The sequence below is a fragment of the Acomys minous genome (assembly GCF_964271855.1).
Source record: "Acomys minous genome assembly, chromosome: 10".
Classification (NCBI taxonomy): Eukaryota; Metazoa; Chordata; class Mammalia; order Rodentia; family Muridae; genus Acomys; species Acomys minous.
The window spans coordinates 52880365-52900052 of record NC_140491.1 but is presented as its reverse complement, the minus strand read 5'-3'; the positions used below and the strand labels follow the sequence as shown (position 1 = coordinate 52900052).

The 19688-nt window shown below is 45.7% G+C and overlaps 1 protein-coding gene across 3 annotated transcripts in view; it reads right to left on the bottom strand.

Moving 5' to 3' along the window:
* PUS10 (pseudouridine synthase 10) overlaps positions 1 to 19688 on the bottom strand; it is a 67374-nt gene that overhangs the window by 31489 nt on the left and 16197 nt on the right. For 2 of the 3 annotated variants that reach the window (XM_084799558.1, XM_084799559.1), the window contains exon 5: positions 3692 to 3726. The exons of the other annotated variant lie outside the window; for it this stretch is intronic. In XM_084799558.1, the coding sequence (XP_084655684.1) occupies positions 3692 to 3726 (35 nt within the window). The remainder of the gene's footprint in view (positions 1 to 3691; positions 3727 to 19688) is intronic. 3 annotated transcript variants of the gene reach the window in all.

The window sequence follows — 19688 nt, the reverse complement described above, 5'->3', positions numbered from 1 at the left end:
CTGGAACTCATCGTGAAGACCAGGCTAGCCTCGAACTCAGAGATCTGCCGGCCTCTGCCTCCCCGGGGGCTGGGATTCAAGGGGAGCACTACCACTGCCCAGCTCTGAGTGATTTCTCTTAATGTCTAATTTTCACCGATAGAGTTATTACCTACAAACAATATTCCTTATAATCTGCAGACCAATAGAAACTATCTACTGCAGGCAAGAAACAAAAAGTCATTTAGTTAATAGTTACAATTAACTGATCTGGGAGAGAAAAAATAAAAACTGCTGTTTTGGCATAGCCACCGCTAAGTTGCCCATGATCTGAGAAGTAAACCCACACCCCTGCAAAAGAAAAAAATATTTAGAAACAGTGTCTAATAAATATTATATATAAAACTACTGTTCCTCTAAAATGCAAATTTTAAAACCTAGTTATCTATGAATTCTATATCCAGTTGAGACCATGACTTCTATAGTTAAAGATGCTGTGGGGTTACAGTTTAACAAGGAAATACAGATACATTTATATTCGATAGATTAGCACATTAACTTGACTACATTCAAGAGCTTATTCAAACATTAAGTTTCATGAACTGTTTCTACTTCTGTGAATATCAGAAACATTTAGATATATATTAGATTTATTTACTTTATGTGTATGGGTGTTTTTGCTTGGAAACTGCGAAACTCTATGTCACTGGGCCTTGGCAATCTGCGCCTTTAATCCCAGCACTCAGGAGGCAGAGGCAGGCGATCTCTCTGAGTTCAAGGGCAGCTTAGCCTACATCTCGAGTTGCGGGACAGCCAGTACTACAAAGAGAGACCCTGTCCCAAAGTACAAAACAAAACTGCATGTCTGCGCACCATGTGCACGCCTGGTGCCCAAGGTCAGAAGAGGGTACCACGTGCCCGGAGACTGGCGCCACTGACGGCTGTGAGCCTCAGTGTGGGCGCTCAGAACGAGTGTTCTTAACCGCGGGATCAACTCTTCCGCTCACATTCAGATACTGTAGAAGACTATTAAGATACTGTGTCAACAGTGTAATGACACTTGCATAAACCAGCCTCAGAGTGGAAAGTGTATAATAAGATGTGAGAGGATGCGCTGCTCTCGCAGAGTCCAAGTTCCGCTCCTCCCCCCCCCCCCCGCCCCGCCCCTGTATTAGGGGGATCACAACTGCCTGCAGGGGATCTGATGCTCTCTTCTGGCCTCCAAGGCTACCTGCATTCATGTGTACATGCGCATGCACACACACACACACACACACACACACACACACACACACACTGAATCTTTTAAAAATGCATTAAACAGTATTTATGTGTGTATTTTGTCTGCATGCATGTATGTGCACATATGAGTGCCAGTGCCCGAGTAGGCCATAAGTGGAGTTATAGATGATCATGAATTGCTGTGCAGGTGCTGGAAAGCAAACTTGGATCCTCTGGAAGAGCAGCAAGTGTTCTTAACTGCTGAACCATCTCTCCAGCCCCAAGAAAATATATTTTAAAGGATAAATAGTAGAAACAGAAAAATAGACTATTTTAAAATTGTTTATAGACCCTAGAATCTAAAGAGCTACAGCAAAAGCTAATCCTGGGTTTTTTTTAATTGTTCATTATACATTAAAAAAAAAAGTCAGGCGGTGGTGGCTCACACCTCTAATCCCAGCACTCGGGAGGCAGAGGCAGGTGGTTCGCTGCGAGTTCAAGGCCAGCCTGGTCTACAAAGTAAGTCCAGGACACCCAAGGCTACACAGAGAAACCCTGTCTCAAACAAACAAACAAACCAAAATAGCCCTGCCAGCCATGACAATGCATGCCTTTAATCCCAGCAAAGGCAGAAGGATCTCTGTGATTGAGTTCCAGCCAGAGCTATACCGTGAGACCTTAGCTCAAACATTTTAAAAAGCCAGAAAAGAAAACTGGCTTATATAACGGATTTAGAAATTGGCAATTCAGCCAAAGACTTCCAACTGAAGGTACTTTCTCCTCCAGATTACAAAGACAGAGTACAGGGTTGAAGGATGACTTGAAAACCGAATTCACACATAGTCACAGAAATAGACTATTTAAGGTGAATCCTAACATGTGAATGTGGCTAATAGCGTTTCCAGGATGATTTTGGATGTGCATCCCCACAGAGGCCCTCGGCCTGTATCCGACTGTCCCCCTCGGAGGGATTAGTGCTTATGAAGGGGAAGGCAGCCAGCCCTTGGCACCCTAACTGCACTTCCCTCCGCTGTCAGGTACCCCTGATGACAATGCACACTAGTCAGCTCCCCCAGACACAGCACAGCCAGCATTCTAAAGAGCAGGGCGACCAAAATGGCCAAGCAATTATTTTGAGTTCAATTCCCTCGGTCAGTTCCCCAGTGGAATTCGCTGTGATGTGCTCCACATGAAAAGCACTGAGGACGCTGAAGGGCAAGCTGCACACGGAGCTGCTGCCCAGGACTCCCATCTGGAAACACAGCATGCTGCAGAACCTTCTGATGGGGCTGGAGAGATAGCGCAGGGGTTAAGGGCACTGACTGCTCCTCCAGAGGTCCTGAGTTCAAGTCCCAGCAACCACATGGTGGCTCACAGCATCTATAATGTGATCTGATGCCCTCTTCTGGCCTGCAGGTGTATGTGTAGGCAGAACAATGTATACATAATAATAAATAAATAAATCTTAAAAAAAAAAACTTCTGATGGGGAACGAAAGCAGTAACTCGCCAGCACATGCACATGGAAAATAAAAGCATTTAGAAAGTTGTCCTTTTTGCATTCGTTTTCTAAAAATATCAGACGAAAATCTGTTACACCTAAATCTTAAGGCTTTGAGACTGAGAAACCAAAACCTCCCTGAGCCTGCAACCTCTGATAAGCATGTGGTTAGTTCTCCTTTGAAAAGGGAAGGTGCAGACATAAAATACAAAACAAACAAAAACCAACATAACTATTTTTCTATAAATCTTAGAACCTCAGATGAGCTTCTAATATAGAAAGGTATGGTTTTTTTCTGGGTTTTTCTCACCATAGTACATAGGAACCTCCAATAATCACATGACCCCCTTTTAAAAATAAAATAAATATAACTGAAGATTTAACAGTTTAAAATAAAAAATGCTGTTGGCATCAAGCCCTGATTTGCACACATGAAACTGTTTACCTAACTGATGCGCCTGTTTTCTTCAGTACAGAAACAGCTCACTTCACTACACAGTGCCGCCCAAGAGAAAGGTGCACATTATGTGTGGTATTTAATACCACATTACATTGCTAAAAGCCAACGATCTAAATGCCAAACCTACTTCTCTTCAAGAGACTCAGGTAAGATATTGCCAACTTTTGTTTGCAGGTGTTACCTGTAAACTCACCGGTGCTGTGATTTAACTAGAACTTCACTTTTCATGGCTTATCATCTAGTTTTGTAATATTTTTTATAATTAGTACAAATCTAAAATTTATTATCTTAAGTTGACTTCCAAAACTACATTCAATAAATGCATAATGTTTGTAAATATCTACAATCATGTTAAACGGGTCCATCTTAGCAGGCTGAAAGCAAACTGGACATGGTACACAATAAGAATTTGCTGTGCCAACTTCTCTAGTAGCTACTGAATTTACTCTAAAAAAGGAGGTAGCGGGAGTGAGCGGGGGTCAGGCAGCTTGTATTGAAATGATGGCAAAAACTCCCTCTCCCATCACTTACCCCATTTCCTGCTTTACCAGCAACCATGCAGCATGCTGTAGGTAATTTAGTCACGCCCAGAAAAAAGAAAAAAAAAAAAGGAAAAGTGTTCAGTAAAATGACATCATTATCAAAGTACTTCAGTAATTTGCTGGTCAGACGCCTCTGATTAGAAGTCAGTATTCAACGCAGTGACCACAGGCTCCTTTACGATGAAACAGGGGGAGAGTTCATGTTGCAGTACTACTTGCTGTGGTCCAAGAAATCAAAGTGGCAAGGTCCTTGGTATACACTAACAAACCTAGCACTTGGGAGGGAGAGGCAGGAAGATCAGGGGTTCAAGGCCAGCCCTGGCTATCTAGGAAGTTTGAGGCCAACTTTGGCGACATAAGACCCTGTCTCAAAAACAAACAGCCCGAAGTGATTGAGTGAACACACAGCTTCTAAAATATAGAACTGAAAGCTCTGGGTTTTTGTTTGTCTGTTTTATTTGGTTCGGTTCTATAGCCCTGGCTGTCCTGGACTCACTTTGTAGACCAGGAATCAACAGGTGGCGGCCTCCGCCTCCTGAGTGCTGGAATTAAAGGTGTGCGTCACCAGACATAGCTGGTTAATATTGCACTTCTTCCTGCTCCTCTCTGAAACACAACGAAACCAAGATAGATTGCTGAATGGGTAAATGAAAGAATAATTATATAATAAGACTAATATAGTAAAATGGTAATAACTACAGAATCTAATGTAAGTTGACATTTCTTTCAACTTTTTTGAGTATTTAAAGATCCTATGTTAGGGAAAACATTCTGGGAAAGAATAGTAAACTTGCAAACCATTGGGGGCTGAAGAGGTGGCCCAGAGACTGAGCACAGGCTGCTCTTGCAGAGGACCCGAGTTCGGATCCCAGCACCCACACGGTGGCTCACAACCTCACTTACTCCAGTCCCAAGGGATCCCAAGCCCTCCAGGCATGCACATACATACACACGCATGCAGGCAAACACTCATATACATAAAAACTTTTTAAATCTTTTTTAAATTCAAAATTCCTAAAGCAGAGATAACATTCTGTTATGAGGAGTAAATGATAGTAATGTAAAATGCTTTGCATTGTAAATGCGTGACACAACACAACACACTTCTCCAGCTTATAAACAATGAATGCCCTGTCCTGCCACAGCACATGACATCTTGTGACCATGACAAGAACATATGTGGATCACAAAGACACCTCCAGTCTCTGCTCTTACCAGGTACAAAAATGGCCCGTCGTGACCATTCACATCCTCTTCAGACAGTTACACCTGCGCCATGTATGCAGAGCGCTGCCCTTCCTAAAAAGACACTAGAGACTTCTAAAACTCAGGACCACTCAGACACATTACATGCTCCAACTTAGCCAAGTGCCCTAAAGCCATCACTAGCTAAGAGAAGTGCTCAGCTTGCCGGCTCCATCTCCTAGTACCATCTGAGGGACTATACGACTCCTCCTCCATTTCTTCCACCTATCCAAACCCTATTCCACAGTGGACAGGCACGGGTCTAACAGGTGAAGGGAGAGAACGCACTAGGAGTATTGCAGTTTAGACTGCAGGACTTCCAGATTATAGAAATAATGATGATTTCCCAAAGCTGAAATGTCCTTGGTTACAGTGCTGTCCTACCCTTTTTTTTCTTTTTTTTAAACACATTTTTATTGAAAAATAAAACAATTCATATCCCATCTCATTTGCTATCCCATCCCGTGCATCCTCCCATTCCTCCCTCCCTCCCACTTTCACCCCATTCCCCTTCCCTATGACTGTGACTGAGGGGGACCTCCTCCCCCTGAATATGGTGCTAGCGTATCAAGTCTCTTCTGCTATCCTTCCTCTGAGTGCCACCAGGCCTCCCTATTCAGGGGACATGGCCAAAATGGGACACAAGAGATCGTGTGAAAGTCAGTCCCCAGGCTCCACTTAACTGTGGAGAATGTTCTGTCCCTTGGCTAGGTCTGGGTAGGGGTTTGATGCTGACTGCACGTATTGTCCTTGGTTGGTGCCTTAGATTGAGCAGAACCCCTGGGCTCAGATCCGCCCATCATAGTGTTCTTCTTTGTCCTACCCTTCTTTAGACTATAAGAGACCAATGCTCTTACTTATGTATATAGCATGTTCATATTTACCCTGCAGGAATATTGTGAGAATTTATGAAAAATACATATATGAACCAGGTAAGACTCCTGGCATATACTTGGTAAGTATTAGGTATTACTATTATGCTGGGAGTGCTGAATTCTAAGTGGCTACTGAGGAGAGGTGGGTGTTGTCCCCTGGAGAGCTCATCTGCCTTTTACAAACAATACAACCGAGAGTCCCCTTACACCTGCAGGGTCTGATCTGTTCCTCACGTCCCCAGACTGCTGCTATGGTAACTCTGGAGTCCCCCTCACTGGTCGAATCTGAGCTATAGAAAACTGCATCTGACACAACCTGAGACTCCTTACTCTGCGCTTGCGTCACTTTGAGACAGGTTCTAGCTCTCATCTCTACCCGGTCTGGAGCCACGTAGGCGAGGCCAGCCTTGAACTCAATAGATCTGTCCGCTTCTTCCTCCACAGTGCTGGCACTAAGGGTGTGCGCCACCATGCCTGGCTCCTCTGGACTTTTTAGTGATCTTGTTTGCTCTTCTTTTGGGTCACTTCCAGGTGATGTCACAGGTGGAAAAGTATCCTTCCGTACTGCGATGATAAAGCAGAAAACCGGAGGTCGCCAGGGGAAAGCAGATAACTATGTGCAAAGTAAATCACAAGTCCTCAGCACTGGCGAGTTGCTAACGGGCTTTCCTTCCTAATCCTCTGCAGGCTTCCTGCTCAAGCATGCTGCGGGTTATACATAGCAAGAGATAAAAGGTGGATGGAACCCAAAGAAGTCAATATTGCTCAATTTTCCATTTTTCACCATGTACTAACAATGCCCTGAACTTGATCCTGACTAGGAAAAAGAAGCGCATCTCTCCCTTTCAGGTCACCAAGATAACTTTAATAAATGTTCTGGTCTTTAGTCAGGGGGAAATCCATCCTCTAGATAATCAATAAGCTTATCAAATGGCATTGAAGTTAACAAGTTTAATCAAACTTGACACCAGAGGCAACGTGCCCCCTCCTGAAAGTTCAGGAGCCGCACAATTTACTCCTAGACTCAGTTAAAACCTTTAGCTGGGTTGGAGAGATGGCTCAGTGGTTAAGAGCACTGTCTGCTCTTCCAGAGGTCCTGAGTTCAATTCCCAGCAACCACATGGTGGCTCACAACCATCTATAATATGACCTGATGTGCACTGTTAATAAACAAATCTTAAAAAAAAAAAAAAAAAACTTTAGCTGAAGCCAGGTGTGATGGCACACGCCTGTAATCCCCACACTCAGGGAGGCAGAGGCAGGCCTGTGAGTTCAAGGCCAGCCTGGTCTACAAGGTGAGTCCGGGACAGCCAAAGCTAATACAGACAAACCCTATCTCGAAAAACCAAAACGCCTATAGCTGAGAATTCTAGCTAGGCAAATCCTACCTAGGGAAGTTGAGCAACAGCGTGCTGAGGGGTCGTGTTCTCTGGCAACACGCCCTACGTGGCACTGAGCATTCCAAAGCAGAGTGGGTTGGGCGCCAGCACCTCTGCCAGCCTCCTGACTGGTGCCACATTACCGCACCTGCTGTGCCTGCTCCCGCATCCTGCTGGCCCTGCCCCTCCTGGGACTCTGGGACAAAACACACTCTTCCTCTTTTGAGTTGCTTTTGTCACTTATTCTTCTGTGCCAGCACCAAGACCAGTGACTAAGAAAAAGTAGAATGTTCCGAGTGTCGGGTCAGACCGTGAAGCCCTGGGCTAAAACAACCATAACAAGAGAACTTCCGCATTTACACACGGTCCACCTCACAAAAATGCACAGGAGGTATGCTTGAGCCCTGAGGCCATTTTCATACCGTCACTTTTCTTAGGTGGTAGTGTAGGAAGGAGCTGAAGAATTGCTTGTTCTAGAACATTTATCACACGTGGGGAAATTCAGCACAAAAAAAAGTCCTAAGTTCCAGGGGTCTTGGGACGTGGAATGGGAGGTTTGGCTCGGATATATGTCAAGATACACTGTAGACGGGTATGACATTGACAAGGAACAAATAAAAATATTCTAAAAAAGAAAGTCATATACCCCAGAAAAATGAAGAGAGTATGACCAGCCCACCTTCGTTTCTTCCTTCCTATCGTCAGTAACTGCGGGCAGAGAAGGAGGCAGGCGCATAAGGCAGGCCCTGCACCTCCAGGCTACGGCTTGCAAGGTGGCTGACGTCATTGTCCCTGGGTATCTCAGCCATCAGTAAAGGAGTTCACCACTTCATTACTCCTGTGTAGTAAACTCTCACTGATGCAGAAAGAAAGACGAGGCTCTGTCCATGAGCAAACCCTGACATTAAAGGGAACAGAGGGCAAGTGAGGAAGTGCCATTTGCATGTCCTGTTAGCGTGTCCTGTTACATATCCTGCAGCGTCAAAATAACAGCCAAGAACACACTTTTTGAAAGCCGGAAAGTACAATACTTACGTGTCATCCCAACCACTTTCTTTACTCCAGGTTCCCCACTACATTGGCAATAAAAACAGAGTGGTAGAAGAAGGCTAGGCTCTGTCTATGTTGGACAAGGCAAGGACAGACCAGACCAGACAGATTAAGTCTGCAGGATCAAATTAGGTTACAGGCTTATTTACCCAGCTCCCAGAATGGCTATTTTACACTGAGTTTTAAGGCTTTCCTTTGTGCCTTCCATAACTGCTGGTTCCTTAGCTCTAAAAGACTTGACTGGGAACAACACCACTAAGAAACGCCAGGAATGAAGTGGGAGAAGAGGCAGGGAAGGCACCTGGCACACGCACCTGTGAAGAGGTAGGGAAGGCACCTGGCACACGCACCTGTGAAGAGGCAGGGAAGGCACCTGGCACACGCCCCTGTGAAGAGGCAGGGAAGGCACCTGGCACACGCACCTGTGAAGAGGCAGGGAAGGCACCTGGCACACGCACCTGTGAAGAGGCAGGGAAGGCACCTGGCTCAGGCACCTGTGAAGAAGGCTGCTGGTGAGCTGTACCTGGCAACTGGATTCAGGGAATTCTGCAGTTAAGGCCCTAAGTGAAGTGAGGAACATCTGCTGCCAACAGGTGTGGCCGGGACGTACAAATGCATTTCCCTTTGAATCTGAGGCTGGAACACTCCCCTACAAAGCACAGCAACTAAAACTTTGTCTAGAGGCCTCTGGGTCCCTTCCCAGGGCACAGGACTACTTGAAGAACCCTCACACGACCAAAGACAGACTGCAACTTCCATGGAGTTGCCTGTCATCCAAACACATAAACAAGGATGACACCAGCGGGCATGCCAACAACATGGAAGGAGAAATCTCATGGGCCCCCAGCCCTAGACGTAGAACTACAGGTCACCAAGGAGGGCTGAGAGCAGGAGAAAATTGTCTTCCCAGGGAAGAGCCTCCCAATTGGTTAACCTAATACCACGTTAGTGGTCCACCCTAAATCGCATGCACATAAACCATATTCTACATACAGGTTAACAACTAGAGAAAGGGGCCAGAGGCTGTGAACGGAGAGATAGCAAGGTGGGGAGGGGGGATGTGAGGGAAGAGTTGGAGAAGGGAAGGGACCGTGATATGATCATATGTCCAGTGAATACTGGCTCATTTAAAGCACCTCTGCAACAGGACTAAACCAGCCACAGGAAGGAAGCAAGCCATGTCGGCCAGGACTTCCAACTGCAGCTCAGCTCACGAGCATGCATGGCCACACAATAAATGAGTAAAAATAAAGATGACTGTATTCGCATATGCAAATGAAAGCAAGGTACAATAGGACACTCTGTTAAAAGAAGACTGAAAGACATCAGAAGATGAATATGTGCACCTGCAAAAAAGTTAGGATGTTCCACTGTCCTTTCTAATTTTACGTCCACTTGACACAAGCAAAAGTCATCAGAAAGGAGGGAACCTCAGTTGAGAGAAATGCCTCATAAGATCCAGCTTTAGCAGCTGTCAGTGGTGGCACACACCTTTACTCCCAAGCACTTGGGAGACAGGCAGGATCTCTCTGAGTTCGAGGCCAACCTGGTCTACACACAAACATACACACAACTTTCCTAATACCCAGATAAAAAACATTACAGCCAAGATTTAAAATATATACATTCACAATTACCTAAGATCAAATTTTACATAATTGAGATGTAAACAAATTGAAAAATATATAAATTTTTCCTAGACAAAAGTTTTATAAAAACTATAATCTCACACTTGTTGAATTAACCATAAACAAAAAAAAAATGGCAAATAATAGACTAGAAGAAATAAAACAGGCAAAACCTTAATAGCCATTACATCCCAGACAACTTTTTTTATTTTTTAAAAGATTTACTTCTTTAGTATTTATACAGTGCTCTGCCTGCATATACACCTGCAGGCTAGAAGAGGGCATCATATCCCATTATAGATGGTTGTGAGCCACCATGTGGCTGCTGGCACTTGAACTTGGGACCTCTAGAAGAGCAGCCAGTGCTATTAACCTCTGAGCCATCACTCTAGCCCCCAGACAACTGTTCTTACTCATATTTTTAAAAATCAGATGAAAAGATTAAAATGTGAGAAAACAAAACCAAATAGTTCTGTGTACTTGGGAGGGAGAGTGAGACAGATCAGGAGTTCAAGGCCAGTCTTGGCTGTGTAACAAGTTCAAGGGTAGCATGGGTTACATGAGAACCTGTCTAAAAAATTAAAACTGGCTCAGCAGTCAAGAGCAATTGTTTGTTCTTACAAAGGCTTAATTCCCAGAACCCACATAGTAGCTCACAACCATTAGAAACTCCACTCCCAGGGGACCCAAAGCCCTTTTTCTACCTTCTCAGGCACACACAAACATTTGGTGTACAGAAACACATAAGGGCAAGGCATTCACTCACATACAACACTAAAATAAATATGATTTTTTTTTTTTTGGTTTTTTGAGACAGGGTTTCTCTGTATAACAGCTCTGGCTGTCCTGGAACTCCCTCTGTAGTCCAGGCTGGCCTTGAACTCACAGAGATCCACCTGCCTCTGCCTCCCAAGTGCTGGGATTAAAGGCGTGCGCCACCACCACCCGGCCATAAATACGATTTTAAAGATAAAATAAAATAGCTGGTAAAAATACAAAAAGATTTTGGTTGAAAATCAAGTAAAAATAAATTAAAAGAAGATAACTTCTACAAGCTGGTTATAAAGTATTTTACACTATGACACTCCCAGGTTGGTGAAGGTGTAAGGCCGCAACATACAGTTGTAAACCGTTCCCCCTTCTTGGGAGATCAGTTTGTAAGCATTTACCATAGTGTAAAATGTCTGTTTCCTTTCATCCAACATTTCTCCATGTAAAAAAATTTTCAGACAAAAACAGAGATACATTAGCTCTTTGTGATGTTCACTGAAATATTCATTTGAGACAAAAACTGACGGCAATCTAACTACTAGTTAGTTTGGTTAAATAAACTGACTTAAGGCGGTATAATTTAACCATACATGAGCTCTGTATTGAAGAGTATCAGTTACATGTTATTGTTGCACTTTTAAAGAGCATGAATGTTCCATTAGAACCTGACCGAAAAGACAGCACATGCATTTGCTTTATGCAGACAGCTGCCGCACTAGCAGTGTAGGCAGTACACTGAGCTGCCGCACTAGCAGTGCAGGCAACACACTGAGCTGCCGCACTAGCACTGCCGCACTAGCACTGTAGGCAATACACTGAGCTGCCGCACTAGCACTGCAGGCAGTACACTGAGCTGCCGCACTAGCACTGCAGGCAGTACACTGAGCTGCCGCACTAGCAGTGCAGGCAATACACTGAGCTGCCGCACTAGCACTGCCGCACTAGCACTGCCGCACTAGCACTGTAGGCAATACACTGAGCTGCCGCACTAGCACTGCAGGCAGTACACTGAGCTGCCGCACTAGCACTGCAGGCAGTACACTGAGCTGCCGCACTAGCACTGCAGGCAACACACTGAGCTGCCGCGCTAGCACTGCAGGCAATACACTGAGCTGCCGCACTAGCACTGTAGGCAATACACTGAGCTGCCGCACTAGCACTGCAGGCAGTACACTGAGCTGCCGCACTAGCACTGCAGGCAGTACACTGAGCTGCCGCACTAGCACTGCAGGCAGTACACTGAGCTGCCGCACTAGCACTGCAGGCAGTACACTGAGCTGCCGCACTAGCACTGCAGGCAGTACACTGAGCTGCCGCACTAGCACTGCAGGCAGTACACTGAGCTGCCGCACTAGCACTGCAGGCAACACACTGAGCTGCCGCACTAGCACTGCAGGCAACACACTGAGCTGCCGCACTAGCACTGCCGCACTAGCACTGTAGGCAATACACTGAGCTGCCGCACTAGCACTGCAGGCAGTACACTGAGCTGCCGCACTAGCACTGCAGGCAGTACACTGAGCTGCCGCACTAGCACTGCAGGCAATACACTGAGCTGCCGCACTAGCACTGCCGCACTAGCACTGTAGGCAGTACACTGAGCTGCCGCACTAGCACTGCAGGCAACACACTGAGCTGCCGCGCTAGCACTGCAGGCAATACACTGAGCTGCCGCACTAGCACTGCCGCACTAGCACTGTAGGCAATACACTGAGCTGCCGCACTAGCAGTGCAGGCAGTACACTGAGCTGCCGCACTAGCACTGCAGGCAATACACTGAGCTGCCGCACTAGCACTGCAGGCAGTACACTGAGCTGCCGCACTAGCACTGCAGGCAGTACACTGAGCTGCCGCACTAGCACTGCAGGCAGTACACTGAGCTGCCGCACTAGCACTGCCGCACTAGCACTGTAGGCAATACACTGAGCTGCCGCACTAGCAGTGCAGGCAGTACACTGAGCTGCCGCACTAGCACTGCCGCACTAGCACTGTAGGCAATACACTGAGCTGCCGCACTAGCAGTGCAGGCAGTACACTGAGCTGCCGCACTAGCACTGCAGGCAATACACTGAGCTGCCGCACTAGCACTGCAGGCAGTACACTGAGCTGCCGCACTAGCACTGCAGGCAGTACACTGAGCTGCCGCACTAGCACTGCAGGCAACACACTGAGCTGCCGCGCTAGCACTGCAGGCAACACACTGAGCTGCCGCACTAGCACTGCCGCACTAGCACTGTAGGCAATACACTGAGCTGCCGCACTAGCAGTGCAGGCAGTACACTGAGCTGCCGCACTAGCACTGCAGGCAATACACTGAGCTGCCGCACTAGCACTGCAGGCAGTACACTGAGCTGCCGCACTAGCACTGCAGGCAGTACACTGAGCTGCCGCACTAGCACTGCAGGCAGTACACTGAGCTGCCGCACTAGCACTGCCGCACTAGCACTGTAGGCAATACACTGAGCTGCCGCACTAGCAGTGCAGGCAGTACACTGAGCTGCCGCACTAGCACTGCAGGCAATACACTGAGCTGCCGCACTAGCACTGCAGGCAGTACACTGAGCTGCCGCACTAGCACTGCAGGCAGTACACTGAGCTGCCGCACTAGCACTGCAGGCAGTACACTGAGCTGCCGCACTAGCACTGCAGGCAGTACACTGAGCTGCCGCACTAGCACTGCAGGCAGTACACTGAGCTGCCGCACTAGCACTGCAGGCAGTACACTGAGCTGCCGCACTAGCACTGCAGGCAGTACACTGAGCTGCCGCACTAGCACTGCAGGCAGTACACTGAGCTGCCGCACTAGCACTGCAGGCAACACACTGAGCTGCCGCACTAGCACTGCCGCACTAGCACTGTAGGCAGTACACTGAGCTGCCGCACTAGCACTGCCGCACTAGCACTGCAGGCAGTACACTGAGCTGCCGCACTAGCACTGCAGGCAATACACTGAGCTGCCGCACTAGCAGTGCAGGCAGTACACTGAGCTGCCGCACTAGCACTGCAGGCAATACACTGAGCTGCCGCACTAGAAGTCGGGAGGTAGGAAGGCAGAGCTGACCTCACACATGTGTGTGTCATTTCACTTTCCCAACAAGCCTGTGCTACCTCCTTGACCTTACAAAGAAAAAAAACTTCATGTCATCTTGTGAATCGTTTTAGAAACTTAAGTAATTTCATGAACTCATAATAATTTGTTATCTTGTACAACAGCAAATTTCAGCTCACCATCAAATTCATTTATTAAACAGAGATTAAACATACTAGATCATAACACTATACAGTATATTTGCTAGCATACTACTAAAAGAACCCTAATACTGATTTGACTAAAGCAGAAAGAATATTTGCTTTACTTTTCTTTTTAAAAATTTATTACAGGTGGCTCACACGTGTAATCTAAGTACTTGGGGAGGCAGAGGCAGGTGGATCTCTGTGAGTTTGAGGCCAGCCTGGTCTACAAAGCGAGTCCAGGACAGCCAAGGCTACACAGAGAAACCTGTCTCAAACAAAACAGACCAAAAAGCTTTAGTGTGTATTCATTGTACAAAGTGATGTCTCATAAGTTTTGTTCAACTATTAGAAGAATCTTTACTTATCTATTTGTTTATGTATTTATGTATTTATTTATAGACAGGGTCTCTCTCTGTAACCATGGCTGTCCTAGAACTTGTTATACAAACCAAGCTGGTCCTTTCACGTCTTCTACCCTCTGCCAAAGTTGTTTAGCTCTCTTTAGCATATCTTCTCTTTCAAGAAACAAACTAGATTCAGAGGAAGGTTTTACATGTTAAAAAAAAAAAGGGGGTGGTGGGCGCTGGAGAGAAGGCTCGGGTGGGTGAGAGTGCACCTGCTCTTCCAGAGGTCCTGAGTTCAATTCCCAACAACCACATGGTGGTTGACAACTAACTATAACGTGATCTCATGCCCACTTCTGTCATGCAGGTATACATGCAGCTAAAATACTCATATTCACTAAGTAAATAAATACCTTTTTTTAATGGAGTTGAGAGTTGGGTGGGAATATAGCGTGCTGATTGTTTGCGTAGCTTGCAGGAGCTCTGGGTTAAATCAGGCATGGTAGCACATGTCTGTGCACCTGTAATCCCAGCACCTGGGAGGTGGAGGAAAACAGGAGCATCAGTGGTTCTAGGCTATCCTCGGCTACCTAACATGCTCAAGGTCAACCTGGGCTACAAAAGACCCTGACTCTAAAGAAATACATCAGCAGCTTTAAGAGGACTCTCAAAAACAACAGGCTCTCAAGATACACACACACACACACACACACACACACACACACACACACACACAGTTATTGTTTTGTTTTTCAAAACAGGGTTTCTCTGTGTAGCCCTGGCTATCCTGGACTTGCTTTGTAGGCCAGGCTGGCCTTGAACTCACAGAGATCCACCTGCCTCTGCCTCCTGAGTGCTGGGATTAACAGTGTACACTACCACACCCAGCTACAAGATATTTTTTAAAAATTAGTTTATTTATTTTTATTTTATGTGCATTGTTGGTTTGTCTGTGTGTATGTCTGTGTGAGGATGTCCAATCTTGGAGTTCCAGACAGTTGTGAGCTGCCATGTGGGTGCTGAGACTTGCACTCGGGTCCTTTGGAAGAGCAGTCAGTGCTTCTGCCCGCTGAGCCATCTCTCCAGCCTCCCCTCAATATATTAAGGATCATACAATTAACATGTTAAGTACAAATTTGTTTTTATCTGTTCATTAAAAGATACCGCCAATCACACTTTCAAGGCAAAATTTGAATAAAAAAATGGAGTAAGGCAATGCATGAACTTATTACATGTATTTAAAGACAGTAAGTTCTACTATTTAAAAATAATCTGTTTTACCTTCTTCAGTTCAAAAGAGAACAATTCCCCAATCCTTTGTAAACCTCATCCCCATCTGCACTGGTCCTGACTGGCCTGAAACTTGCTACATAGGCCTGGCTGGCAGGTAACTTGCTGGGCATCGATCTCTGTAGGGACAAGCCTCCTGATAAGTTATCCAGTTTCAAGTGGTCAGGCCTAAACACATGTACATATGAAAAACACAGATGGGCTCTTTCCCGTTCCCTCTCCCCACTCCCCATCCGGGGTGGTATGTGTGTGTGTGTGTGTGTGTGTGTGTGTGTGTGTGTGTGTGTAAGTTAGTTCTCTCCTTCCACCATAGACTCTGGGAAATCATACATGAATGGAAGAGGAGGAGGAAGAGGAGGGGGAGGAGGGGGAGGGGGGAGGGGGAGGAGGGGGAGGAGGAGGAGGGGGAGGGGGAGGGGGAGGAGGGGGAGGGGGAGGGGGAGGAGGAGGAAATCATAATTTGAAAAAGAGGCAGAGAAGAAGCTGAAAGGGTAGAAGGGAGAACAGAAATGATATAACTACTGTACATATGTATGAAATTCTCAAAAAAAAAAAAAACCCTTTTTAAGTGATGCTAGAGAGAAAAGGCAGGACTCTCAAGTTCTCTTCAATATCTTTATTAGGACACTTTGACATAACATGTGCAAAAAAGTAAAAGGAGGCAGGGAAGGGAGAAGCAGACAGAATTCCAAAAACAAGCGAGAAAAGGAAGAAGAAAAACGCCCCACAGATTGCTAAGAATAACGAGGTGAAGATCTGTCCAAAAGCTGAGTCTACTGAAGGAGTGTGCTGTGCGGGAAATTGCCCTCGAGTTTCTGAAGAACGGCCATGTGATGAGGTGTTCATATGTCAGCGTTACTTTGTGTAATATGATGTAAGAATAGAAAGCAAAATAATTAAACAAAAACATCTAGGGGGTACAGAAAAGATGACTCAGAGGTTAAGAGTTTTTGCTGCTCTTGCAAAGGGCCTGAGTTCAACTCCCAGCACCCACAAGGTGCCTCACATCACCTGTAACTCCAGCTCCAGGGAACCTGGCGCCCTCTTCTGACTGCTGCAGGCACTGCACACAGGTGGTGCATATGCACACAGTCTCAGGCACATACACACAAAACCAAATATTTTTTAGCAATCTGTAAGACTTTAGGACTGTAGTGGCCAGTGGGTGAAGGCGCCTGCCATACAAACCCAGGACCTGAGCTCAGGCTCTGAAACCCGCACAGAGCTGGAAGGGAAGAGTCAACTCCACAGAGCTGTCTTTTCTTTTCACATCACGCCAGGGCACACATGTTCGAACATTCTTTCTCCCACATACAAAACAAATAAAAACTTCAAACTCTTAAATTTTTGTTTGTTTGTTTTTGGAGACAGGGTTTCTCTGTGTAGCCTTGGCTGTCCTTGACTCACATTGTAAACCAGGCTGGCCTCGAACTCACAGGGATCCGCCTGCCTCTGCCTCCCGCGTGCTGGGATTAAAGGTGTGCGCCACCACAACCTGGCTCAAACTCTTATTTTTAAAGGGGAAATGAGGAAAGAAGAAAGAGTAGCAAAGATGAGCAAAAATACAATGATGCATGTATGACAACACACCCAATTAGTCTGTATCCTGGCATAGTGAAAAAGGCCTGTTCTTTGGGGTTTCAAAACTGACCGTTCAGGGGCCGGGAGTGCAGCTGAAGTGTAAAGTGCTTGCCTAGCATACGTGAGGCACGCAGGAGGCGGAAGCAGACGACCAGGAGGTGAAGGCCATCGTGGGCTGTAGACATGGTTTGAGGCTAGCCTCAGCTACATGAGACTGTCTCAGAAAAAAATTTTGTGAGTCTAATTGATAATGAATTTTCCCCTCACTTTTCTTCTACCTAGCACTTTTCCATTATATAACCTTAATATACATTAACATTCTAAGCATCTAGATTGGACATAAATTCCTTTAACTCTAACCCCCCCAAAAAGAAAAATAAACTCTAAATATTAATTTGTCACACCTTTTTAAATATTACTCATAAGGTTAACTGTAAAACAAACAAACAAAAAGAACCAACTAGAGTTGATGCAACAGTACAGAATAAGACAGTGGTTGACAGAGGTAGGGAAGGCTGGTGGCAGAAGGGCCCAGGGAGGCTGGTCAGTGGGTACCAAGTCTCTGTCAGTAGGAATGGTTCTGAACCATCTGACAATGGGACAACTATGGTTAAAAATATATATATATATTCAAAATAGCTAAGCAGGGACATTTTAAACATGTTTGTACCACAAATAAGTAATAAATATTTGAAGCTATATACTAATTATCCTGATTTGATTATTATACAATGTAGACACACATAAAAAAATCACATTCTGCCCCATAAGTATATATAAGTATGTGTCAAATAAAGATAAATTTAAACAAGGAAATTTATAACCACAGCAACTCATATCAATATTCTTAGAAAGAAAAGATTGTATCTGTCGAACAAGACAACAGTCTTATTTTCCTAAAACATATACTCAAAAGTGGGCAAAAAATAGAAAAAAAATTAAGCACTATCTATTTTTAAAAGGCTCTGAAAATTATGTTAAGTGAAAGACATGCACGTGTGGTGTTATGGCCAAGTTTTATACAAAGCTTAGATCAAGCTCCAAATGCTAACCAGCCTCCCAGCACCCACGAGGGCAGTGCAGGCAGCTGCTGCAGCAAATACAACCTGTGCAGCAGGCTGCAACTAAAGGGCTCGCATCAAGCAGCCCGTGTTTTCTTCCTACACGGCGATCACTTAAAATGGAAGGAAAATGAGAGGACTCAGTGGCTAAGCGACTGCTTGTGCAGAGCACCCAAATTTGATTCCTGGCTCCCAGTACCCACCTCAGACAGACCATAACTGCTGGTAACTCCAGCTCCAGGGGACCTGACCTCTACAGAGACCTTGTGTGCACATATGCGTGATTAACAAAATAAGAAGCGGGCCGATCATAGTGGCGTAGGCCTTTAATCCCAGGAAGCAAGAGGCAGTTCCAGGCCAGCCAGGGCTACAAAGTGAGGCCCTGTGTCAAGATCATAAACATGTGAGCAAAGGGCCTGAAGAGAAGACTCAGTGGTCAAGAGCACTGGATGCTCTTCCAGAGACCCTGCCATCAATTCCCAGTGGTGGCTCACAACAGTCTGCAGCCTGGGTCTCAGTGGGTCTGACGCCCTCTTCTGGCTTCCAGGGGCATTGCACATGATACACGTACATGGAGGCAAAACAACCACACACGTGAAACTTTTCAAATTCTTTTAAGAACTTTCTTTTAATGTGGGGGGTCTAGCCAGTAGGAGCAGAGTTTACCTTGTAAGCTATCCAAGAGTCAGACTAAACCAAATCTCTGATGGATATGCGCTACTAGAGAGCTGCTTGGGAGCTGAACACAGGCCCTCGCTAGTACATGTAAAGACAAGCATTCTACCAACCCAGCTATCCCCAGGCACCTGCACTGTGTATCGGACACTCGAGCCCATGGTAGTGTCCACAGGAGAGGTATTTAAACCTCTCCAGCAGTGTACCTGGCGCATCTATTTGCAAAACAATCTGAGCTACATCACAAGGTAAGATGGTACCAAAGACAAGATCCTTTGGATACATCATTGCACTAGAACCTTCTAGGATGTCAAGTTAGCATTCATAGCTGGCTACTGCTTTGTGTGCTCACGGCTCAAATGTGCACGCCTATTTATTTAAGTAAGTGATGATTTCTGTGATACTTTCAAAAATGAAAGTCGCAGAAAATCACCAAGTTGTGGCTCCTAATATGAATTTTTAGTAGCTACCCGAAAGGAAAATCATATAATAGCCGGGCGTGGTGGCGCACGCCTTTAATCCCAGCACTCGGGAGGCAGAGTTGGGCGGATCGCTGTGAGTTCGAGGCCAGCCTGGTCTACAAAGTGAGTCCAGAACAGCCAAGGCTACAAAGAGACCCTGACTCGAAAAACCAAAAAAAAAAAAAAAGAAAATCATATAATAAACAGTATATCTATGCTAGCTTTCCAGGAAAGTTAAACGCTGATGTGAACTCAGTTCTAACTGAAACTCACTTCACATGAGCACACGTGTAGCAATTAGAACGCTATCCATGCCGGCCTTCAGATCCACTTCATTTTATTTTCTTTTGTACACTACATGACCATATTCAAATTTAAAATGGTTCTTTTCC